The 26,937-nt window shown below is 39.9% G+C and overlaps 1 protein-coding gene across 1 annotated transcript; it reads right to left on the bottom strand.

The window, feature by feature from the left end:
* Nucleotides 1–416: 416 nt before the first annotated feature.
* Nucleotides 417–4,370, bottom strand: LOC128474027 (aquaporin-2-like). The gene is made up of 4 exons (XM_053456269.1): nt 3,999–4,370; nt 3,246–3,410; nt 1,764–1,844; nt 417–698 (listed from the first exon to the last, which is right to left on the bottom strand). The coding sequence occupies exons 1-4, from the start codon at nt 4,368–4,370 to the stop codon at nt 477–479; spliced, it is 840 nt and encodes a 279-aa protein (XP_053312244.1). The 3' UTR covers nt 417–476.
* Between the last annotated feature and the right edge of the window lie 22,567 nt (nt 4,371–26,937).

Genomic DNA, 26,937 nt, shown 5'->3' with positions numbered 1-26,937 from the left:
TGAATGTGCAGTTTATGCTTAAAAATCCTCATGATAGAAAATAATAAATTGATGCAGAGGTACACACTGCAGAGTAACGTTTCCGGAGCACAATTGACGATTTTAAGTATCTTGAACCAAGATTAAAAGAGTCACAGCCACTGGGGAAGGGGTTTCAAGCTGTCCATAATCAGCCCATAAGTTGTGCTGCTATGTTTGGGGTTCTATTTAAGTTCCATGAGAGCAGGACTTTGACAAGTCTTTAGAGTATTTTATACAAATAATAATAAAAAATAATAATATACCTTGTCAATAAAAAAAAAAAACAAATAAAAAATAGGGGGCAATATGGTGAAAATGGATAGGCTGGAAACACCCCCCCCTTCATCAATGTTAAGTTACCATCTAGTGGGGACAAAAAGAAATACATACTTGCTGGTTTTGGATCAAAATATATTATGTGCTGAAAATTGTATGTGCTGATTTGATAGGTTGAGTCAGACTTTTTCAGTCATGCCACTTCTGGGCATTGTTTGAGAGGAATGCAACTCTACTGACTGCCTCCTTCGAACATCTCTTTCTTCCCAGTCTTCTTGAGGGTCCATCATCCCTCTCAGGATTGCCAGCTTCTCAGAAAGGGTCTTGGTGTTTGTGACAAGAATGTAGTGATAAATGAAAGATCCAAACACAGCACCAATTACTGGCCCCAGCCAGAAAATCTGTGGAAACATATGTTATGAATAAGTTGGGTATAACATTTGAGAAAATAAAGTAACCATAAACAAACCAATCAGGTGAGGTAGAGGCATGCACGCAGCCAATGAGCCACAGCTGTGGCATAGGCAGGCCTGAAGCCAATGTCAATGAAAAGACAAAGACCAGCGACCCTAAAGCCACCTGCTGGCCTAGTGGTTAGCTAAAGTACCTATCTAATGACAGAGTTGCTAGTTCAATCCCCAATGGGATGTGACATTTAGTACCCTACTTCTCCTTGATTTCCTTCCTTCAAATTTACATTAGTCACTGCTGGGCCCTGTGGAATGTTTGGCCCCTGGACAACTGCCCCTTTTGCTCTGCTTAAAACCACTCCACATGGAGTGTTTCTATGAAGCAAAAGCCAACAGATCAGTCAAGTTTGGGTCATCACTAAGCTTTGTATAGGTTTACAGTCCACATATTGATTCTGCATTCTGCATGATGAGTTAGTCTGATGTTTGGTGAGAAGCACCATGGATCTCTTCTGAGCTGCAGAAAATGCTCTAAAGGGGGACAGTGACGGCTGCCTAGTGTGATGCCGCTAAAATTAAACCCTGGAATAAGACAAACTGATTTTAGAATTCCCTGCTGTCTGTCAGGTAGGTGATTACAAAAAAAGGTAGGAATTCAGTGTTAATGCCACAGCATTCATTTTCACTGCTATATAAATACAGACATTGAACTTAATTCTTAATTATATAAGGTATAATACAGCAACATTTAAGTTTGTGAGTTACGATTCATTAAGCATGACCATAACAATATATGTTCTAACAATAAACTCAGTACGAGTGCCAGTGCATTAATCAAAACATGTATTATACAATAAGTCTTCGTTCCTGCCTAATGGCTCATTTTTTGGCTTGCATAACGAGCCTCTTACCTAACGATGACCTTACCTGTTTGGATAAATAATAAACCAAACCCTCTTCATATATATGCATTTGCATGGCATGGAATCCTTTATTTAATATGGCATTTGTCACACAATTGGTGTTTATGAGAAATGGATTAAAAGTTAATCTTACCCATTGGACAGAGAAGTCACCTGTTATAACTGCAGGCGCAAAGGATCTCGCCGGGTTCATGGAACAGCCAGTGTAGTATATCTGAAATAGTTATATGCCTGTATCAATACACATTTAATTTAGACAGATGAAGATAAAATTTAGACAGAGGGAGATAAAATTAAGCAAACAATTTGTATTAGTATCATTAAAACTTATGTCAGGGGTTATATGTGTTCACATTCCTGTGGCATTCCAGTACATTCAGTACTAGTTGAATATTAAAAGCATGGGCCTTTTTGTGACCTCTCTTTCAATGGAATATGAGCATACTGTGCATTTTTATTGAAGCCCTGAGGTCAGTGTTTCACTATGAAGAAAAGGAAAAAAGTGGATACAATGTCCCCATTGAAGCACCATGGTGAGCACCAAATCCCCACTCCTCTTTCTTTGAGGGGCTGTACTCCCAGAAGAGATACTCAATGACTTCCTGTCCTCCTCAACCAGACTGCCTGCAGGAGTGGTCCACAGGGAAGGACCACTGGAATCATCATCTGAGGGAAACGGCCACATACAAAAGCTCCACTCCTCCCTCAACAGAAAAACTGAATCCAGTTATTTTCAGTGATTTAAAAGTATTTTGCATAAACACCAAGTACCCTTAATTGATTAATTTGACATCCTAGTCTGCTTCACAGGTGTTTGTGCCAATGGCATCGGTGGGGTGCCAGTGGGCTCCTTCCTAAATCGAGATAAAACTATAGGGGGGATTGAATGCGAGCAGGTTCCTGATGCTGGTGCATGTGCAGTTCTTGACTGACTGGCTTCAACCCCTTAGGGGCACCAGGACATACTATTACAGCCTATAGAATGACTATAAGGACATAATAATATGCTTTACATTGTTTTTTTTTTTGCACCAGCAGGGATGTTTCCCCACTGGTACATTGGAGATCAAGATGCCATTAAACAGAATGGGGTCTCCCTTGTCAGCAGGAGCCAGGATGACTGGCTTTGTGTTGATTGTTCTGGCGTAATATCACTCAGTGTGACCAAGCTCAGCTTAAATAAAGCTTTTCCCAACAGTAGGTGGTCTGAGACAGTGAGGGAAATATTATAGAATATCTGAAAGTGGAGTCCCTTTTTTTAAAAATCTGAACCCTTCTCTGTGTTCCTAAAACAAAGTATATAAAAATGCTTATATTCTTGCAATAACAAGACTTAGCTTACATTGTAGACACAACTAACCACAACATCTACAGATGCTTCCCGCACATTAACACCATCCTCAGAAATCAACTGTAAGATGGTTTAACAGGTAAAACAGGTCAGGGATTGTGGTATTGGTAGAACATAATATGGGCACATTTGTGGTCATAACTCTTGACACATTTAAAGTGATGCTTCTTCCAAATGCATTACAAGAGGAATTTATATGAAGAAAATAAAAATATGATCAGTAAGTACTGTGAAATTTAGCTACACCTTGATTTTGATACCTACACCAAGAAGATGTCCAAAAGCCACAGAGAGACCAATGGACAGGGCTGGAGAACCAACATTATCAGTTCGTCTGTCATCTGTTGATGCTAGTATGCACACAACTAGCTGAAGTGTCAGAAACAGCTCGATGGTAAAAGCTTGTCCTGCTGTTGTGTTGTTAAATAGCTAAAAAAAAAATGTTTTAGGGTAAATAACGTGCAACCTGTTTATGTTGTTATGAATATATTATAAAGATGGAAACAATGGACTGTGATATTGAGACAATATACCTTATATATTCCAAATCATCTCTAGCTTTGTCTTATCATTACTACTTTTCTGATTATTATTATAACATGATTGCCAAATTTAGGAGTGTTGTGCCCTACCCCTCTCCCACACACACACACACACACACACACACTACATTTAATTTTATTCCAATTATAGTTCTTTCTGAAGATCACCAATATCACTTGTCCACAACTGTTTTTAAGACACGGGCAAAACTAAAATTAGACAGTGAGACCACATCATTTTAAGTCAACCCTTAAATATAAATATATTGAGTGGGCTTACATAATTTGCTGTAAAAGTACAATAAAACAGTTTGAAAACACTTCTTTAACTTGAGTTACACAATGCTAAACACATGATAAATATATTGCACACAAACCTGGCGCATAACATTCAAGGCAATTATTTAGCTATTATTTAACTATTTGGCATTATCCAGGAAACAAAGGAAAACAAGTGCTGGGTTCACATTCTTACCCCATTTATTGACAAATTTCCTCTGGCATGGAGAGGAGTTACCTCTTGGAGTATGGCTGCTCCAGAGACAGCACCAAGCAGCTGAGCACCTACATAAAAAACTGCCCGCAGAAAAGAGATCTGAGAACCCACGAGGAAGGCCACTGTCACAGCTGGATTGATGTGAGCTCCACTTACATGGCCAAATGCCTGGACTAAGGTCCCTATGCCAAGGCCAAAAGCCAATGCAGTTTGCAGGACACTTGGAAGCGCCCCTGACCAGTTCAAAGATGATCCTAAACCGAACAAAACAAATAACATAGTTGCCAAAAACTCTGCAAAAACAGCCCTGGTGAAGGCCACGGATCGAAGCTCAAACATTTGGATCATCATCTCAGATGCAGTTAAGTTTTTTGGTACTTTTTATTTAAAAAAAAAAGGTTTACTCAAAAACAACCTTCTCTTATATAGTGTTTTGCGACTCATGCCTATGAGTTTGACCAATAAAAAGCAGGGGAGAGAATAGGAGGGTCAATAAAGTAATCTCATTTGCAACCTACCAAGACATTTTTTAAAAAGTTAACAAAAAAAGCTCCCTGGTGAAATCTTGCGCCCTCTGCACATAGTAATTCAGAATTTAAGAAGTTATCAGCTATCTCAAAATGCATTCATTTGCATTTTAATACATGTTTACAATAGCTTGCCATATCTAACAGAGCATAAAGCACATAATTTCATTTGTCTTGCATTATGTTTTAAATGAACCTTGCAATTTTATGTTCTCCCACTGTATTTCGCTGACAAAGTTCTTAATCTAATTTGTGCTTTTTTTAACTAAGCAATGTTTATTTTTAATTAAAAAAGCTTTATTGTGTATCCATGATCTGTTCAGGGCTATTGACACTGTTGTTATGCCATATTTAAGGCAATAAGGGAGTAACTCGGGTACAAAATATTGGTTAAATGGTAGCAACAAACAAAACACATTTGTCATTAGGAGTTCAAATGCAACTGTTCTCTGGTCCCGAAGCACTATGTACACTGTGCAGCCTTGTCCCCATGTGTGTTACATCTGGGTCAGGGAGGCATTTATGTTCTATGTTCTATGTACCTGTGACAACCCATAGTGTCACTGACAGTAGTGGATATGATACCAAAACCCTAAATACCAGAGCAGCCATTAGAAGGAATAAACCAATTCAAACACCAGATAGCAAAACCGCATTTACAGTTAAAGGTGTCTCCACATTGCATGGATTCTTGTAGACAAATATAAGAACACTGGGAAAAGCTACCTCAGTATATGCAACTTATATTTAGAAGACAAAATATTTCCAGGGATTTAAATGTAGGCAGGCAATATAAGAAGTGACAGAAAATGCAGAAGGAGGAAGGTTGTTAAGCTGATTTCGATATCTCTGGGCAGACCTCCCTAAAACTATTGTGTACTTATGATACAATAACATTTGCCCCATTGAAAGACCGCTGCTTTTCTCCAGAAATGGAGCTGATAGCATGGAAACCAGAAGCTGGATATACTCTGTCTTCAGCTGGTGGAGAAAAGAAGCAGATTGGTGAGCAGTATCAGAGACTGAGCAGTATACTTATATCCGTTTGCCTCTTTTCAATCCTATGCATGTATTCATCAAAGTATGCACACAGATGCGCTTTCTTTGCATATTTGCGCTATCTATATAGCTGTTATTTTCCATAGCAGAACACAAATATATTCCAAATATCGGACTATGGAAATCTCATCAGGTGTGGAATACTACAGATGGCCTGTTTTTAGCACTAACCTGTATGAGGAACACACATTGAGATAACGTAAGAACACTAATTTCATGATTATTTTCACGTGATTTTGGGACAAGTGCGTAGTAGTAGTTTTTTGATACATATTTTTTGTGAAGTATACATGTAGTGTGGATACATATAAGCAAAATGAATACATTTGCTTATATATATATATATATATATATATATATATATATATATATATATATATATATATATGTATTGCTGTAACACACCACACACTGTTTTTTTCTGTTTTAATTTAGAATTTTAACATCAAGTCATCTTGCTCCCATGTCCTATATGGGGCATCTTTGAAACCGGCCAATTCAATTTACAGTACAGTGGCAGCACCCATACATAGGGTTGCTTAGAGGCTAAATATCTGCATTTGGAAGATGCGCATTTTTAAATTTGGAATTTTGACATCTGGTCACCCTGCACCTGTGTCCCATCTTTTTGAAAACTAGACATCCCAGGGTATTTCAAATTGTATTTTAACACTTTCCATGCACTAATTCTACCACCAGGCTTTGTCAAAGTTTGTGGTCGTAATTAATTTTCAATTTTTTTCCACACACACATACACATGCTTTTCAGTTCAGTAGATCCCACCTCAAAAAACATTCTAGATATTCTATAAAGAGCAAAGAGAAAGGCTACCAAACATTGTCAATAGTTTGCATGATAAACTATTAGGAAAGCAAATAACTCACTCATGTAGCGCATGGCACAGATAGGGTGGTAAGTATAGAAGAATAGCTTGTTTAGGTGCTTTTGGACTTTATTGAAGCTTTATTGAAGAAGCCAGTTATGAGAAACATTGGTACCTTAGGAGTGTGAAAATGGGAAGCCAATGGAGGACTTCATGGTATGGAGCAATATATGAGGGCGGCAGGTCAGAAAAATGAGTCTCCTATCACCATCTTTTTTGGGACTATGGTTGAAGATAGTAGAATGATAGCTAATCCAAAGATAATTGTAGAGCTTGAGATTTGAAGTAATCAACAATATAGTTAGTATTTCTGTGGCATCTTAAATGAGAAATGTGTGAATAGGATAGGTGAAGGGGATAGGAAAATGTGAGGGAGAATAAGAGAAGTGAAAGAAATGGCAGAAGATGCCAACTAGCTATCTTATGTTTATAGAATTCGTAAAATATTGACAATGGAAAGTGTTATTTTGTGTAATAGCGTAGAGAAGTTTATTAGGTCTGTCTTCCAGAGAGATTAAGGTTAACGGGTTAGTGGGACATTCAATAGGCAACCACTCCACCTCTTTGGGCCCCTGACTTCACTGTGTAACAAGTCACTCAGTGCCATCTTTGCCCCAAGCAGCTTGTTAGTGCCATTTTGCACACAAACAGGTTGTCAGTGAGATCTTTGCCTTCCAAACAGTATTGTATTAAAATCCGGCACTCTTATTTTAAAAAAGACACTGGACGAGAGGGGCAAAGCCATAGCTAGCTCCTTTTGCGTCTGTGGTAAGAACAGAAAATTGTGCCCCCACCATATCTTTACAGATTTTAAAGAAAGTAGATAAATAACAAGGTGTCACGAACCAGGTAAATAGATCTGGTAGGAGCGCAGGTGCATGGCATACCAGGGGTTCTGTCTCACTTGCGGGTTGTTACAGACAGGCGCAAGAAACAAACCACAGGCAGAATACGGTGATATGATGTGTATTGCGGATGATGATATAAACAACAAATGCAGGTGTTAAGCCTCTAGGCTGGAAGCCCGCTGGATGGGGCGCACGGCAGGTAGCCCTCTGGATGGGGCGCACGGCAGGTAGCCCTCTGGATGGGCCCACGACAGGTAGCCCTCTGAGTGGGGCACACGACAGGTAAGCCTACTTGGCAGGGCTCAAAGCAGGAACAAGTCAGGATCAGGAACTCAGGAAGCCAAATAGCAAGTCAGGAATCAGGTACACAGGGCCAGAGCAAAACGGTCCACCAACTTCAATGCAAAGGCCCTGACTGAAGGGCTGGGCAGGTTTATATAGACAGGCTGATCAGGTAACAGGGTGCAGCTGAACATGATAATCAGATCTGGGTGCTTCAGAGTGAGAAGGGTGGCCACTAGTGGTTGCTGAAGGAATAGACAGCACAGAGGGTTGAGTATTCCAGGCTGTGAAGGGTGGAAAATGACACAAGGACGTACATGACATTAGAACTACAGAGTTAAAAAAAAAAAAAAAAAAAAAGTAAAACAAATTTCCCCAGACCCAGTGATTTATTCATATTGCAACACTGATGGTGGTACGGCTTAACTCCCATCAATGTATACTGAGTCTGACTGTGGTACAGTATAACCCCTATTAATACATACTGCATATAGAGCCTGACAGTGGTATACCACAACTATCATCACCACAATCACAATAGTATAACTCCTATCATTATATAGTGATCCAGACACTGAGGGTGGTACAGTGTATCTCTTATAATTATGACAAGACAGACACAGATGGTAATACAGAATATCTCCCATCATTATACGCCGTGCCAGACATTGACGGTGATACACCATAACTCGCATGACTATATACTGAGCCAGACACTGCTGGTGGTACAGCCTAACTCCCAGCCTACTCACGTTAGTATATAAATGTCACTTTTTAATTATAATTTTGAAATAGCAAAACGCTGCTTGTACTTATTGCCCTATTATTTGCAAAAAAAGCATAAAAACATTGGCTATTTCTAAACTCAGAACAAATAGTAGAATCTATTTAGTTTTTTTCATGAACCTTTTATAAAGTGAGAAAAAGTGTTTTTTAAAATTTTTCATCATATAGTATTTTAGGAAACTAGATGATATGATCAAAACTTGTGAGGGTTTAGAAAATTACCTCTAAACACGAGCACCGCAAAAGTGTTAAAACAGGCTTGGTCACGAAGGGTACAAAAAATAAAAAACAGCCTGGTCCTTAAGGGGTTAAAGGACTAGACCGTTAGACAACCCTTAATCCAAACATCAGCAGAGATAATATCTGCAAGCCACAGACACCACATCCACAATAACTACCAATGGCAACATACAAGGAAATTACTTACAAAATAGCTCATGATGTGTACTTTTCCACAAAATGACTTTGCAGAGACTGGATTTGAGGCAGAAAGACATGTGCACCAAGTGTAACACTTTAAATACACATTCCTTCCACTGTCATTGGATTCCTTCCTCTGTTCCTTTCACAAACAATACAAAAAACCCAAATAGAAAACAAAAAACTACCGTCAAGTGAAAAATGTACATTAGTATTCATTGACCCACATAGCAGGCATAGATCACAAGTTGCACACCCCAAAGGCTAGCCCTGACACCCAGATTGCATACATAGGACTTGCCCAGCACCTAGATTGTATCCACATAACTTTCCCAGCAGCCAAGTACCCAGATTGCACACATAGGACTTCCCTCAGCAGCCAGAATGCATCCAAAGTTACATCCAAAGTACTTGATGCAGCACCCCAATTGCACTCACAGGACTTGCCCAGTACCCAGCTTGTACTCATATGACTTGTCCCAACACCAAGACTGCATCCACAGAAGTTGCCAGAGCACCCTGATTGCACTCATAGAACTTGTCACAGCACACTGATTGCATCCACAAGACTTGCTCAGCACCCAAGTTACATCCAAACCATTTACCCAGCACCAAGCTGCCAAGCACTCAGATGGCACTCATAGGACTTACTGCTGCACCCAGAGTGCATCCACAGGACTTGCTTAGCACCCAAGCTACATCCAAATGACTTGCCCAACACCCAGGTTGCATCCACAGGACTTACCCAACACACACATAGCATCCATTTGAAAGGAAGAGCAATGTTAGAACAAGAGGTCTTGGTCTAAAACTTGAAGGCCAGAAGCTTAGATGTAACGTAAGGAAGTTCAACTTTAATCAGAGGGCAGGGCCAGATTAACGTAGGGGCTGATGCAGCTGCAGCTTCAGGCCCCTACCTTAAAATAGGCCCAGTCAAGACGGGACTGACTGGGCCTATGCGACCTCTACAAGCGTCCTTAACGCAGGACAAAAGGGGCACCTGACCCTTAAGCCCGCAGCAACTGCAGTCGCCGCAACTGCGACTGGGCAACCCCATATGTAAATGAGTATCTGAATGAGGGAATTAATGAGTATCAATTTATGAATGAATATCTGAATGAATATCTGAATGAGTATCTGTGAATTAGTGAATGAATATTTGTGAACGAGTGAGTGAATATGTGTGTGTGTGTCATAGCATGTATATGTAAGTGGGGGGGCATGCAACAGCCAGGCTGTTTTGGTGGCAACGATGCCACAGGCAGGCTGTTTTGGGGGCAAAGATGGCAAGTCCTATTCTTCCAATCTGGGTCCTTGGCAGGTCTGGGTGCCAGATCTGATTTGATACTAAAAGGGGGTAGCTGGCATAAATACACAATATGGGGCTGGCTGGGGGCAATACGCAAGGGTGTGGGGGCATTAATTCACAAGCAGGTGATGGCTTGGGCATCACATAAATCAATACTAAAGTGGGGCTGTCTGGTGGGATAAATATACAATGTGAGGCTGGCTGGGGGCATAAATACACAATGGGGGGCTGGCGGCATTTATACACAAGAGGGCCAGCGGCGGCCATCACGTAAATCAATACCAAAGAGAGGGACAGCCTGGGGGCATAAATACACATAGGGCTGGCTGGGGGCAATATGCAAGGGGTCAAAAACACAAATGACAAGCAGCGTGGAAACCGTCCGGATGCGGGTGTCAGTGTGGCAGAGCCTGTCCTGGTGTGTGTGTCTGTGTGTGTGTGTGTGTGTTCGGGTGTCGGTGTGGCAGAGCCTGTTCTGGTGTATGTGTGTTTGGGTGTCAGTGTGGCAGAGCCTGTCCTCTTGTGTGTGTTTGGTTGTCGGTGTGGCAGAGCCTGTCCTAGTGTGTGTGTCTGGTTGTCAGTGTGACAGAGCCTGTCCTGGTGTATGTGTTTGGGTGTCAGTGTGGCAGAGCCTGTCCTGGTGTGTGTGTTTGGTTTTAGTGTACTGATGTACTCCCACTCCCATCACATAAGATTCTATCTTATACTATCTTCCGAGCACTGATGTTCTCTTTATCCAGTACACATGGATGTCGAGGAGTTAAGATTCTGTCCATTCTGCCTATTTTATTTAGTTCCATAAAAAGGCACACCAAAATCCTTAGCACCAGGCCCATGATGCTTTTAATTCGGCCCTGTCAGAGGGTAGTGGATAAATAAAACAGTCTCCCAGCAGCAGTGGTGCAGGCCAATACAGTAAGGGAATTTAAACAAGCATGGGATAGACATAAAGCTATCCTCACTATAGGACCTGACCAAAGACTGATAGGGGTTTAAACTATCATAGACTAGATAGGCATAGGACTTGCCCCAGCACCCAGCTTGCATCCACAAGACTTGCTTGGCACCCAGATTACACGAATATGACTTTCCGCAGCACCCAGATTCCATCTGCAGGGCTTGCTCAGCACCCAAGTTACCTCCAATCAACTTGCCTAGCACCCAGTTTACATACACAGGACATGCCGCAGCACCCAGATTGCATTCACAGAACTTGTCAAGCGCCTAGATTGCACTCAAAAGAGTTGCCCAGCACCTAGATTGCTCCTCATTATCTCCTATCTATATGTTCCTTGCAGAGGCCTTGCTCTGCCACCACCACAGCCAGGGGTGTCCAAAGGCAGGTTGCTGAGGAGACAGAGGGGCGCGGATCGGTTGCTGAAAACGTTTTCATGAACTCATGAACAAGCCTGTTTGTGAGAACGTTTTCAGTGACTGCTCAGGGCCCCTCTCTCTCCCTGCAGCTTGGGCGTTGTGCGCTGTGCACGCAAACATTAGGAATATTTCTAAGCAAACTTTTGTAATTATCTTAAATTTGTGCACAATTAAAGCAGTATATTTGCTAGAATAAAAAAAAAACTACATTTTATCAAAACAAATGGGAGATAAGTAGAAAATCTAACGTACTGCATTAAATCACCACAGTGGGAAAAAAACAGATCTCTAAAGATAATCGGAATGGGTATTTACACATAGTATTTCTAGTATTTTTCCATTTTGCACTTGTGTCTTGAGGCTGGTAGTGTGCAGCAAAATTGATACTTACTCTGTCAATGTGCAATAAACCTTGAAAGCTTCTATGTGTCTAAAAACTCTATACGAACTGCACCCAGTTTTAGTCAGGAAGTAAAAGTTTCAGGAATATCATAACCAGAAACAAAATAAAACCTAAAGTTCCAAACTTTACAAGTTAAAAGTGATTTCCCAGAAGCAACCAGAAAATTTGAGGTTTTGTAGGAACATTTAGCCAAATCTGAACTAAGCCACTCCCAAAGCGAACACCACTTGCATAAAGACAAAACAAAGATATTTCAAATGACTCTATTTTTAATTCTATTTAAATAGCAAGATTATATAGTTTTGCGATAAAATAATATTTATATCAACAGGGATCAAGGATTCTACAAAACTGTTGCTATTTGTAACAGCATGTTCTACCAATCCGGTGCCACTTTTTACGTTAATTTTATAATAAAAATACCTAAAGCTAAGAAGTTAAATTCCTGCAGATTTACACCATAGTGTCAAGTTCAGTGAATGTTTTCTTAATGCAAAAAATCACCTTACAAGAACTGTTGACATGCCAAGAGAACCTTTAAGTGAACCTTTGGAAAAGTACTGATTGAAACATGCATTAGTGTGATTGTTGTGATAGCTATAATATGTTGATCCTTTGGAGTTTTAAATGTTTCAAATTGTTAGTCTACACTAGCCACATTTTGTGTAATACAAATTTCATACAGTCCAAGAGACCATGAGAGAGGTAACCTCATGTCACCTTTTTGTGTAAAATTGGTATTTGGTATTCTGTGTGTAATCATTTCTTTATACAAATAATGCAATTATACCATTATCTGGGACTGTCATCTCCATTAAAATTTAATTATGGACAATTACTTTTTCTGCATGTTTTATTTGTAAACATCTACTCTCAAAAAATCTCTTTTGGTGACTGGAGTTTAACCAAAATCATTCAGTGTTCATTTAAGAAAAATGGGGTTGTTGATGTAAACGCATTGACAGAAAGGTACTCATTTGTAGGACAATTCTTTATAGCTATTTACTTTCTTTAATTCAGCTGCTAGTGCGACCAGACTCAGCTTGCCTACATTAACATTTAATAGCAATAATTACTTCAATTATCCTCTTGCAAATAATATGTTATCACATGTCTACCAGGTAGATTCACAGTTTCATATACATATAAATTATGTATGTATGTGTATGTACACACTGATCAACCATAACATTATGACCACCTGAGTCCCCCCTTTTGCCGCCAACCCAGCCCTGGCCTGGACTTCAATAGACCTCTGTAGGTGTGCTGTGGTATCTGACACCAAGGAGTTAGCAGTAGATCCTTTAACTCCTATAAGTTGCAAGGCGGGGCCTCCATGGATGCGTCCTGGTGCCATGTGTTCTCCAGGTAAGCGACGCACACACACCCCACCATTCTCTGTGTGTCTGATTTCTCTCGAGCCACTCAATAAAAATATCTATATAATTATAGAAGTTCTCATAAGTTCTCCGACACCATCCACGTGATTCATCAGACCAGGCCACCTTCTTCTATTGCTTCGTGGTCCAGTTTTTATGCTCACATGCCCATTGTAGGCGCTCACATGCCCATTGTAGGCGCCTTCAGCAGTGGACAGAGGTGAGCACTGGAGTAACAACAGGGGTGCGACCCCTGAGACCCCTTGTTTCTGTCTCCACGTACCGATTCAAAAGGGCCCTTTCTAAACTATTTTGAACCAGCACTGGGAGATAGAAACATACTAGGGTCATACAGGGCTTGCCATAAATTCCTTCTCTTGGTTCTCTTCCTTTGAAGTTCCTCTAAATTCCATTCGTCTTTTCTCTCCACCTGCCAAGCACCTGGCTATAATCCGCCAGACTTTTATTCTATTATGCAATATTTCTGATATCCTCTTTTTTTATATTTTTGTGCTCCCCCAATCCCTTGGTTTTGCATCCAAGATTATTTCCTCCCCTGTGCCCCAAGGTGGGAACACAGAAACAGAATTTCTAAATTCATTAGAAATGTATGTTTTTATTCGCTTACCATTTTAGAAGTTAATGTCCATAAAAAGGACTTAAATTTGCAAACCAAAAACCACGAGATGTCATCAAAGTTGATTTACAGAAAATTTTGAGAAAACTAATTATTTATATAATATAATTATATAATTATTTTAATATCAAAAATTTACACCTTTTAATATACATGTAAATGATGACAGATATAAGTATACCCAATTAAAACCCAAATCACATTTTTTTTCCATCTTGGGAAAAGAGAGCACACATTAAAAACCGCATTCAATTAGTTGAGGGGGAATTTGAAAAACTGTTTTCAAAATTAAAAAAATGTCATTACTTACAGTACAACTTAACTCTAATTTAATTATAAGAGAGGCAGATAGAGGGGAGGATATCTTTTAGATAAAACGGCTTATTGTGAAGAGGCCTATACTTATATTAAATTAAATGGAGATCCAACCTAAAAGTTAAATACACGTTTAAAATATTTTTTTTAACAATGGAAGTATCTAACAATTTAATTTCTAATGCTAATTTTGAATTCCTATTTTAAAAAATATCCCAATTTTTTAGCATCTGCCTAAAATTCATAAAAATGTAACTACATCACTGGGCAGATTCATGATTAGTGGAATAGATTCTCTAACAGCAAATCTTTCAGAATTTATTGATTTTCATTTGCAACCAGGCTTTCTTATCTCAGGGATACTAAGGCAGCAATACAGGAATTGGAAAACATTGAGTGGGCCACTTTTGATGTGACCTTTCTGTGCACAATTATTGATCACCAATTTCAAATATTTTCCTAGCTGATTTGTCAATGAACCTATTGTTCTCAGATTTTTGTTACAATCAATTTGATATATTTTAATGTACAATTATTTTTGGCACCAAGTTTGCACCAAGCTATCCAAAACATCTGGAGTTATAATCCCTTTGGCAACAACTTGGTGCTCTGGCTGAGATATATAGATGACATTCTAGTCATTTGGAATAGGGATTTCTTTTTCTTAAAGACATTGTCTAGTTACTGATAATCATTGATAATCATTATAATTTAGTTTTTACACCAGTAATGGACAACCACACTATTGATTTTTTTTTAGATTTTACACTTTATGTGGTTAATTGTTCTATTTATGCTAAAACTTTTTAAGGATACTGATGGTGATGGCCAGGCCCGGACTGGCCATCGGGCACACCGGGCATTTGCCCGGTGGGTCGGGCCGCAGCAGGGCCGGATTGACTTAGGGGCTGATGGAGCTGCAGCTCCAGGCCCCTACCTTAAAATAGGCCCAGTCAGGACCGGACTGACTGGGCCTATGCGGCCTCTACGGCCGCATTAACGCAGGGCATAAGGGGCACCTGCCCCGTAAACCCGCCGCAACTGCGACCGGGTCCGCCACTCTAAGTGGCCGGGAAGCCCCCACCAGAGCCGGCCTTAAGGGTGTGCAGCTGCACAGGGTTTAAATTAAAACATCGGGTTTTTTTTAACTTTATTTAACATCCTCCATGTTAAATAAAGTTTTTTTTAACTTTATTTAACATGGAGGATGTTAAATAAAGTTAAAAAAAAAACCCGATGTTTTCATTTAAGCCCTGTGCGGCCGCAGACCCCTAAGGCTGGCCCTGGTGGGGGCTTCCCGGCCCCTTAGAGTGGCGGACCCGGTCGCAGTTGCAGCAGGCTTAAGGGGCCCTGCGTTAATGTGGCCGTAGAGTTAGGGGCCTGGAGCTGGAGCTGCAGCTCCATCAGCCCCTAAGTCAATCCGGCCCTGCCGCGGGCCCGGTCATAGTTGCTGCTTGCTCCGGCAACAAGGTAAGTAGGGTGAGGGATGGGGGTGCAGTGAGAAGGGGCAGAGGGGGGTTAGATAGTGAGAAAGGGGGAGAGGGGATAGATAGTGAGAGGGGGTACATATTGAGAAGTGGGGAAGGGGGCACATAGTGAAAAGGGGGAACATAGTGAGAAGTGGCAGAAAAGATGGGGAGAGGGGGTAGTGTGAATGCGTATGAGAATGAATGAATGTGTGGATGAATTGCTTGAATGATTTGTGAGACTGCATTAATGAATGTGTTAATGATTTGTGTGAATGAGTGAGTAAATGCAAAGATGGTACATGAAGGGTGGGCTTTAACAATAAATAAATAAATAAATAAAAATGGGCTGCTCAGGCTTAAATGCCCGGGCCTATTTTTTGTCCCATTCTGGGCCTGGTGATGGCTCCATTGGCAAATATAGCTGTCACCACCCTCAATGGCTCAATGGTGTACCTAGGGGTCAATTTACACGTATGAGGCGTACCAAAGAATAAATAAAACAAAGCAAATATTGTTAAAAATAATTATTTGTGAGCTGGGCTGTTTGGGGACAAAGTTGGCTCACGCTGGGCTATTTGGGGACAAAGTTAGCTCACACTGGGCTGTTTGGGGACAAAGGTGTCTCACTCTGGACTGTAATTTGTTTGTGTAATCTGAGTGCTGGTCAGGTTCTATGTGGGGAATGTGGACGCCAGGGCTGGCCTTTGGGGTGTGCAACCTGTGATCTATGCCTGTAATTTAGGGGGTTTCTATCTTTAATGCTGACATTTTATGTGAATTCCAGTTGATTTATACCTGCAAAGCTGGGTTTATGTGTTATTCTGTTGATCCATATCTGCTATGCTATGTTTCCATACATTATATATATATATATATATATATATATATATATATATATATACCTGCAAATATAGGGTTTGTATGTCTTATTCAGTTAATCTATACATGCATGTGCTGTTTCCATGTGTTGTTTATTTGATCTATACCTGAACTACAGGGAGTGAGTAAAAGAGAAGTGTGGCTTAGCGAATGAGGGACAAAGGGACTCAGGGGATGATTACAGGGGGGGACCTCACAATGTCACAGAGTATACACAAAAACAAAAGTTGGAATGCAGCACTCAGTTGTGAGATGGTGCACGAGCCAGGGGAACACCAAGTCCTTCAATAAATCCAAAATAGAGAAGCAGATGCTCAGCACTCACATGGTAAGGTGAGTTTATTTCACACAGGCAACGTGAAAGACCTGTGTGTCGAAACATTGCCTGTGTGAAATAAACTCACCTTACCATTTCAGTGATTGCATGCTAGGGAGCATGGAGCACGGGCAAAGGAAATGCTTGCCTAGGGTCCAATTTTTCAATATTTAAAAAAATGTTTTTGTCACAAAGATTAGCTGTTTTTTCCTATATTTAATGTATTAAACATACATTATTTTTACCAGTGTTTGAAGTTATATATTATTGTACGTGTTTGCAAAAAAAGAGATGGGGAGAAAGTGGGGATCTGATGGGGGGAAATGCTGTCCCCTCGAGTTTTTTTAGGGGTTCCAATGGGGATGTTGCTATACAAGGATACATGTTATACAGAAAGGATAGAAGGATCTTAAAGGTTAATCTTATACAAAGTAAGGAGGAGAACCTAGAGACAGTTTGGGTAACTTTAGCGCTTGGAAACAAAGTGGTTGTTCGCAGAGGAGCTTAGCTATGACTAAGATGTCAATTAAAGGTGAGGTTATCATTATGTGGGACTTTAACCTCTCCCTGATGTTGACTGGAAAAATCAAACAGGAGCAGTGGCGGAACTACCGGGGTCGCAGGGGTCGCGACTGCGACCGGGCCCTGGAGTTCTGCCAGTCAGGGGGGCCCAAGGGCTGCCGAGCGGTTGCTGAAAACGACCGCTCGGCAACTCTTGGGCCCCCCTGACTGACAGAAATCCAGGATGCCTCTGCTCCCCGCCTCTGCTGCTGCTGCCGCCGTCGCCGCTGCTGCCGCCGTCGCCGCTGCTGCTGCTGGCGCCGTCGTAGCCGCCGCGCTGCCCAGAGTGCAGTGTTGGGAGCGTGAGGCGTTTGTCTCGGGTGCCGGCGCTTCACGCTGAACGCCGGCATATGACGTCATATGCCGGCGCTCAGCAGTGAAGCGCCGGCACCCGAGACAAACACCTCACGCTCCCAACACAGGAGTTGACGGTAAGTGACCTACAAAGGGGGGGTAGGGAGGGAGTGGGTAGATCGTGAGAAGGGGGGGAGGGTAGATCGTGAGAAGGGGGGTAGGGGGGGAGAGGGTAGATCGTGAGAAGGGGGTAGGGGGGAGAGGGTAGATCGTGAGAAGGGGGGTAGGGGGGAGAGGGTAGATCGTGAGAAGGGGGTAGGGGGAGAGGGTAGATCGTGAGAAGGGGGGGTAGGGGGGGAGAGGGTAGATCGTGAGAAGGGGGGTAGGGAGGGAGAGGGTAGATTGTGGGGGGTTAGGGAGAGGGTAGATCGTGGGGGGGTTAGGGAGGGAGAGGGTAGATCGTGGGGGGGTAGGGAGGGAGAGGGTAGATCGTGCGGGGGTAGGGAGGGAGAGGGTAGATCATGAGAAGGGGGTAGGGAGGGAGAGGGGAGATCGTGAGAAGCAGGGGTGGGGAGGGAGAGGGGAGATAGTGAGAAAGGGATAGATGGGTTGGGGGGGCCCTTAACAGATTCTCGCACCGGGGCCCTGAGGTTTCTAGTTACGCCCCTGAACAGGAGTCTGTGTTGGATTTGGTATTTACTAGTTACTAGTAGGGTACATCAGGGATCAGTATTAGGAGACTTTTTTATATTAGTCAGCTATATTAGTTAGCACATTGCAGAAGGTCTTAATGATAAGGTATGTTTTTTTACAGATGATACAAAAGTCTACAACAGAGTAAAGTTGCAGTCTTCCAGTAGAAGTGGCAGTGGCTAATACAGTGAGCAAATTTACACATGTATGGGATAGACATAAATATATTCTCACTATGGGACCTGACCAAGTACTAATAGGGGTTTGAATCCCCTACATCAGGAAAATTGGGGAGACCAGATGGGCCGAATAGTTCTCTACTGCTGTAATTTTTTATGTAAGCTAACACTAGTAGGGTTCTTTACTTCTGCATAAATCTTAATGTATGTTAACAGCGGTTAGCAGCGGGGGTTGTCTGCGTCCGTCGTGCAGACCTTCCCCGGCTATCAGAGAGAATTTAGGGGGGTGTTAAATGGGGGGCATAAGGCATTTCTGTAGGCAGAGTGTTCTATGAAATGCCTTTTAACCCCCTTATTGCCACTCTGCCTCCAGAAATGCCTTTTAACCCTCTATACGCCATTCTGCCTCCTGAAATTCCTTAAACCTCCCTATATGCCACTCTACCCCATAATATGCATTTTAACCCCTTAAATGCCAGAGTGGCACATAGGGGGTCAAAAGGCATTTCATTGGGCACAGTGGCATATAGAGGGTTAACAGGCATATCATGGGGCACAGTGGCATTTAGGGGGTTTAAGGCATTTCTGGGGCAGAGTGGCAAGCCTGGGTGCAGATGTGCATAACTGGGGGGGGGGCAGGTTGGAAAATAAAAGGAAATAAAAACAAAATATTTTTCTCAATCATAGCTTTTATTTAAAAAAAATAGTTTACATAGTTTACATGAATTAACATTTACTGGTAAAACTTTTTTCCTACAGGGTCATCTTATATTCAGGCTTTTTCTTTTTTTTCTAAATTAATATTCAGATTTTGGGGGGTCGTCTTATAATCAGGGTTGTTTTATAATCAAGCAAATACGGTAGTTTCCGCTCTTTCTAGAACGATTGCCTGACTTTTTTACATTGCAGAATGTGGTAAGTGTGCTTGCGATGTTTTAGTTATTTTTCTATTTTATTTTATTCCTTTTTTTGCTTAGATGCATAGTTTTGCTTGGAATAAAGCTGATATTCATGCCTTTGGAGCATAGCTTCTATTTTAGAAACTCTAGTGAAGGTCTTAATTAATTTCTTGGTATAGTTAACAATTAGAAAATGTATCATCATTAATGGAAAGCCAAACCTAGTTCTGTAAGATTCAATGCAGGCAACTAAAGAATCATAGGTGAGAATCATCAAAGGATAAAGTACAAAGATTGATTTTGAAAATCTGTGCAGGCAGAGCTCAGTATCACAAGGGTGCCTGTAATCGTTATTATGTATTAAAGGTGATCTTTTTGCAAAGTACTAAAACTGTAAATTAATTTTTGCTGGATCTTTATGCATAACCCCTAAGTGTTCACAACATATTAGAGAAGCCACTGTTAGATTTTGAAAGATATTCTTTTGTTCACGATTTGCAAGATTTTAGGTTATACTAAGATCTCGTTCAAAGTGAAAGCATCAAATGGAAAGTTCCTGGTGATTGTGCTATTCCAACGGTTGCATTGGTGGAAAGACCACTTTTAAACCACTTTTAAACCACCAGAATCAACAAATAGAAAACTATGCAACCCACATACCCAAGATTTGTGTAGTCCTGTCATGTGAAGCACTATAAACATATCGCGTATTGTCCCTTGAGTGCACAGGAAAGAAATATTAAGTTTAAAAGTGGTTGCTTGTTTCAACAACAATCATTACATCTTCTACTGGGTTTGCATGACATATTTTTAGAGATTTCTTTTGTGATAGTTCCCTATCTCATCTTGATTTGTCAAGGTAATTTCAGTGAGTAGAAAACCATTCCTTAAGTCCAACAGTAAATGTTATACTTAATATTATCAAACTTAAAAAAATGACAATTCTATAAACTGTACACATGTACATCAATAGCATAAAAAAATGTTCAGAAGGAGCATTGGAAGATTTATATGCAGTATCTAAAACTATCTGACGCCCCCTACTGGAAATCCTGAAACATGACACTTTAAAAAGCATTCATGTGAAAATTGACAATTGAGGAGTATGATAAATATAAATAGACTGCTAAAATATTACAAAAATTACAATAATTTTGTTACATCCTATTTCAGTCAGATAGAAAGGGAAATTTTATACACAATTTGGAATAACTATAAAAATATTTTTTTCAAATCATTAATTAGTGCTACAAAATGAGAACATTTTATTACATAAAATATTATACATATATCTTAGCTTTGGGTGCTGTGACCTAAGCACATTCTTCTAGTACTATAAGGCACAGGAACACAAATTTATAGAAAGTGAACAAAGTGATAAAAGTCTCTCTGGTCTGTATTTTTTCTTGTGTTGACTGCCAGCCTCTTATTGACTAAACCTCCCTGTCAGACCCATTTAGGCTAAACTCTTGGTAATTCCCTCAGACAGCGCCCTATGGGCCTTTCCCTCGGACCATAAGGAACTTCCTTGTCTCTCATTCCGTACCTTCAGGAAATATAGTTGTACATGTTGCTGGGTACATCACATTTGTAGCCAGTGTTTCATACTAGAATGGATTGAAGTATCATCCTAACTTGTGTCACACTAGAATGCATGTGTTCCCAACTCACGAATAAAGGGCATAAGTAACTCCAATTTCAACAGTAGTCTACTGGATAACTGTTTGAAACATATTACCTATGAGACAAAATCTTGGAAAATATATTTCTTTAATGAGTTCCCTCCTTTGGGTATAACACAACTGCAAAAAAAAATACTTTCTATGTGAATAACCAAAATGTCATTGCTGCGGTACTCGTGTGTCTGGGACAGAGAATGCATTCTGTTGATGAGCAGTAGCACTACGTCCAATCTCCCCCCTCCCCGACCTCCCAGTTCGCCAGGGGAAGAAGTTGGGAGGTGTGCATATGCAGGGCGAGAGTTTCCATAGGAACACAGCTTTCTATGCACATGCATGTGCAACTTTTTAAAACGGGTGTAGCTATACTAATTTTCCTGGACATTAATTTAATAAATCAGTGAAATATCATTATATTAACAATAAAGAGTTACTGTTGAAGCAAACAAAAGTAGCTTGGCTGAAGCATCCCAGGTAACTTATAGATTACTTTTAATTTATATTACATGTAGTGGGCAAACTACTAATCTCTTGATTCATTTGGTATAAAACAGAATCTTCTGTGGTCATAAGTGTAGCTTTTTTTGGCCAGCTTGCATGTCTTTGACTTGAGTATAGCCCTCTGCCAGCTAGACTGCTTGACACATTATTCCGTATGTAAACACAATTGCCTTTATCACACAGAAGGATCATGAGGTTTTGTCTCCAGTTTTTATGTGTGATTTGTTCACAATATACAAAGAAGGATGTGAAAGACAAAAATATGTATTTAATTAGGAAACAATCAAATGCCCGTTTTCGTGTATGTTTGAAAATGAAATGTCGCTTTTTTAGCATAAGTGCATAAATTAAAACTGCCCACATCTTGTGTTTTATAATCACTATAACTGTTTTGGAGATAGTTAATTTAAACATTAACCTTACGAAAGTCGTGATGGGTGGCAGTCTATGGCAGAGCTAGCTTTGTTTGCTCAGTTCCCTGACATTCTCTTAGTTCCCCCCACCCAACCCATACAAATGTTGCCTGAACTAATTAACAACAATGAGCAGCTTAACAACAGGGCAGAGGTAAGTTAATAGGGGGAAATAAGCATGCAGATTTTGCATGTTAATTAATATGCAAACAGCGTTGCATAGATTTGTTTAGTTATGTAATTGCAAAATGTAGCATTTGGGAAAAGTGACACAATCACTTAAAGCTCCCTTGACCATCAAAATGTCAAATTAAGTATACTGTACAGCCTAAACATACAATAGTGCGCTCATAGATTTCTCTAGACTCAAAACATTCTTTCTTCAGTCATTAAGGAATGCTGCCTTCTTCTTCTTCTGACACGGTTGAGGCTTCAGAATTTTGGAGTACTGAAAAGGCCACGGTGGAACCGCATTCCCCAAGATTTGTTGGGGTTCTTTGTTAGGGTGGCGTGGCAGCTCTTGTGGGTGGCTTCCTCCCTCAGACAACATTTCGAGTGGTCCTTCCCCACAAGAAGATCTGGCCCTCCGGGCTTTAAAAAATATTTCAGTAAATAATTCATCAATACAATTCAAAGATTTTGTTTTACTATGCTCTTATTATATGCACCTTGTAAAGCAATCATGTGTTTTCAGGTTGTGGCATAATAAGAATAGTATCTGCCCTTGTATTGGTTTTAAAGAAAATCACCATGCGACTTTCCCAAATCTAAATATAGTCCAAATTAAATCACATGGTCACAGCCTGCAGCTTTATTTACATAACTATGTAAAACATTGCAATAACAAAATATACATTGGAATGGATACTATACTGTGTAGTAAACGCAAGGGTGGATTGTGCTATACATAACATATGGTGTTTATCTATAATTATCTATTCCTTGCATTACCTAGGCGTGTCTAACTATGATGTAGGATTGCGATGGCATAGTATTCCCAGGTTACAGGTGTAGACTTACCAACCTAAGCAGAAAGGTATTATTCTAGAGAAGGCTGGATGAGCATCATGTATAATGAAACTATATATTTATGATACATTTTCATAATCAATAAACAATCGCAACAGACATACTGAGTGGCATATAGTGAAGTCTATGTCAAACCATAAAAAAGTCTTGCATTGGCTTCCCTTATCTGCTAATAATCATTTAGTGGGTATCTTGTAAGATAAACAGCAGTGCTAGTTACATCCCTCTTTAAAGGTAATGGTGATGTGTAACCTGGCATGATAATCATAAACACCATAGCTCATTTTGCATACAAGCATATGCAAGAAAGATTAGGAATTTGCAACATGTTTTACAACTTATATGATTATGGCTTATGAAATATAAACCTTCTTGCATTGTAACTCTTCAATGTGTCAGCATTTAAATATTTTATATATTGTATTTTAATGATGGAGTGACGCATTAAATTTCTTACATTCCTTTATGCAACAGCTTTGGTGGTACACCCATCCTGAATTCATGGATATACAGTGGTGCCAAAATGTAAAATGAATTTAGAAGTAAAAGAATAATCTTTGTGGTGTGGTGTTTGAACAGGAAAAGCTACTCAAAGTATATGACTGACGGCAATGCCAGCCCTTGAGGTCTGTAGATATATGACATAAAATTAGTTGGTTTTTTTTTTATCAATGCTAACCTACATTATTGAAAAAACAATATTTTTCCATGTGGCTTCCCCTTTAATATATGAACACATTTCCTGTTGTTTCTATACATATTATTGAGACTTTAACACGGCAAAGCAATTTATCCAGCAAACATTCCGAGAAAATAAAAAGACATTTGATACCTCCCAATCTGAAAACCTGGCAACCCTATCTGGAAGAAGGAAACAGACGGATACATTTTCCCCTAAAGGCAGAATTCCAGTTTGCTACAGTCTGATATACATAACAAGTCTTCTTTGAACACCATAAACAATGTTAAAGCTACATCGGAACTATGTATTTCAACATTAATTAATCTACTTTCATATGATATCATTTTACCTGGAAGGGAAAGTATAATGTGTGGGAAGAATTACATGGAGAAACTATCAATCTTCTAACCACAAAGTAGTCAAACAGGATAAAAAATATCTGTGGCTAAAAATTATAATAATAAAACAAGCCACTTTTAAAATAATTAAGTTATTTAAATAATTACAGATTGCAGTGATTTAATGTGGTTTAATGGCGTACGCCATCTATCTCTTTCTAGTGTCATGTTTACAAGCCATAATGTAATTATATTGTAAAAAATATATGTGTAAACTTGTGTGGCGAATAGCAGTAATACAATTTCTTTAAAATACATATCCCATTTTAAAGAAATTGATGCTCCAGAAGACCAGGTTAACTTAGAGGATCGCCGGGAGAAGTGGATCACTTAGAAGAAAGAGGAATGAAGACACAGAGAACACGAGAAAAGGAGAAACAGCAGAAAATAATAATAGGGTGGTGACATTATTGAAATAAAGAGACTAGCCTCAAATAATTTCTGTAATTATGGGTAAGTACCTGATTATTTCTAATTTAATTTATGCAAACAATGAACTATGATTTTTAATTCTATAATTTTTTTTTTACATGAAATCCTTGATCTTTTAAAGATAATTTACCCTATAGATATGTATCATATTTTTACTCAAAAAGTTAAATACAGGTAAACAGAATAGAAATATGTTTGAAATAAGGTCACTACACGTTTTATAATGTGAGGAGCATTGGGCCTATAATTTAATTAATTAATGGTGTCCAGAGAAGGCTTTAAATTTCTTGAGAGTCTCTGTTGGTTAAAATGCAGTGCTCTTCCCACTGATTCAGCTCCTTGTTAAGCAATATAGCCATGAAAAACCAGATAGAACTCGCCAAAATTGGTATACTTTGACATAGGGGTGGGCTAAGAAATATATGACATATACTGTGACAGAATCCCCAACATTTGTGCCTTAGATAGGTGTTTTTCGAATGGTATTTGCTGGGTATGCTCTAATTTCTTGCTCTCTTTTGTCTACATATTGGTCATTATTATTTTAGCAGCAACCTAGTCACTTCCCATCCTTTATAAACCCTCAGTGGACATCAAGACTTTGCCCTCTGATGGTCGTGCCTATGTTTCATAGTGCTACTCCACAGTTCGCCTTCTGGTTTTGTCTTCAGTGTTTGACCTTGGTTTGTTCCTGTTTACTCTGACCTCCGGATTCCTGACCTTGGCTTGACTTTGACCTTGAACCCATTTGCTCCTTGTGTCCTACTTGCATCAGTTTCTCCAACTTCGCTGTGCGTAACAACTATATAGATATATATCAAATATTAATTAACTTCATCTCCAATTCCTCGGTCCTCTCATATTCATATCTTGAACTGTGCGTTTAGAGAACAAAAATCAGTGTTTTATAGAAAATACCATGCAGATATGAAAGAAATTAATAGAAAAAAAAAAATAATGAAACAACATTTGGGCATCTGGGCAATTTCTGGCATGTCCTATGTCACCTATTGATATGTCAGATTAGATGTGAATGTTCTAGATTAGATGTTCTCATGATTCCACATTTACACTATGTTGGGTTTATTCCAAGATGTAAGAAACAAAAGGTTCATTCCTTTTCTTAATTAGTACACATAGTAAACAGGATGCCAGTACTGACTAGCCAGGCCGGTTCCAATTATTCTTTGCTTTGACGTATGAATGTAAAAACAGACCATTTAGTCGCCAATGGATCTTATTTTACGATTACAACATTCCAGTCTCTGTAATTTTATTACGGTACATTATCATATCTTTATAGATTTATTTCTGGCAGTCCTAATACCCAGTTGAACAAATACATTAATATTATCCTTTGACATTAATGGCTTGAAGCAGGGGGAGTAGTATGGGCATTCCTTAACAGAATGGAAAAATCTATTTATCAAGGTATTTTTGAAATATTAAAAATATATATTATATATAAACAAGGTATTTGTTATCTTGTAATGTATTCATTTTATTATTTGATTTCTTTGAATATGAATCATTCTACAGTGGTAATGTAAAACACATATCAATCATTTGAGATAATACGACATGAAATATCTTGACCAGTAAATAAAATAAACCCTATGGTAGCTGTTCTTTTGTGACAACAGATAAAGAAACATTAATGTGCATTGTGGAAATAAGGTATCACAGACACAGAACAAAAAAGACAGAATGGTACAGAAAAAGCGGTTAATATGGGCAGGAAATGTAGATGAAGGCAAAAGGATCTAATGAAAAACTACTCTAAGTAACAGGGGCGGGCTGGGCCGGGGGGCAGGGGGGCAATTGCCCCCCAGGCCGCCCTAAATCCGGGCCGGTGGGCCAGACGGACGACATTCAATGCGGCTGCGGCCGCAAAGTTAAAAACTAAGCGGCCGCGAGCAGGATTGAGTGCGGCCGTCATGCGTACCTGGCGGGGGGGAGGGGGCGGTCCGCCCCGGCTGCCGCTCATCTGAGGGGCGCCACCATGCCGGCATGCCTTCAGAAACGATGCACGCAGAAACTGTGGCTGTGCGCCGGGACTTGATGTCAAACCCCGGCGCACAACACTGAAGCCACGCCCGCCGTCTTCCGCGCTCAGTGCACAGGACAGGGAGAAGAAGAAGAGGACGAAAAGTGAGAGTGAAAGAAGAAAAGGTAGGAGAGAGTGGATTAGTAAGTGTGTGAGAGTGATGGGTGTTATGCTGAATGTAAGTGTGTGAGAGTGATGGGTGTTATGCTGAATGTAAGTGTGTG

The sequence above is a fragment of the Spea bombifrons genome, chromosome 2 (genome assembly GCF_027358695.1).
Source record: "Spea bombifrons isolate aSpeBom1 chromosome 2, aSpeBom1.2.pri, whole genome shotgun sequence".
In the NCBI taxonomy this organism is placed as follows: Eukaryota; Metazoa; Chordata; class Amphibia; order Anura; family Pelobatidae; genus Spea; species Spea bombifrons.
Note: the sequence above shows the minus strand (reverse complement) of the source record. Positions and strands in the feature narration are given on the sequence as shown.

What these genes read in the sequence shown, in the direction of transcription:
- LOC128474027 (XM_053456269.1), bottom strand. Translation starts at nt 4,370, where the DNA reads ATGATGATCCAAATGTTTGAGCTTCGATCCGTGGCCTTCACCAGGGCT. An exon ending in GAAATTTGTCAATAAATGGG is followed by an intron (nt 3,411 to 3,998) that starts GTAAGAATGTGA and finishes TTTTTTTTTTAG; the next exon opens with CTATTTAACAACACAACAGC. An exon ending in GTGACTTCTCTGTCCAATGG is followed by an intron (nt 699 to 1,763) that starts GTAAGATTAACT and finishes ATGTTTCCACAG; the next exon opens with ATTTTCTGGCTGGGGCCAGT.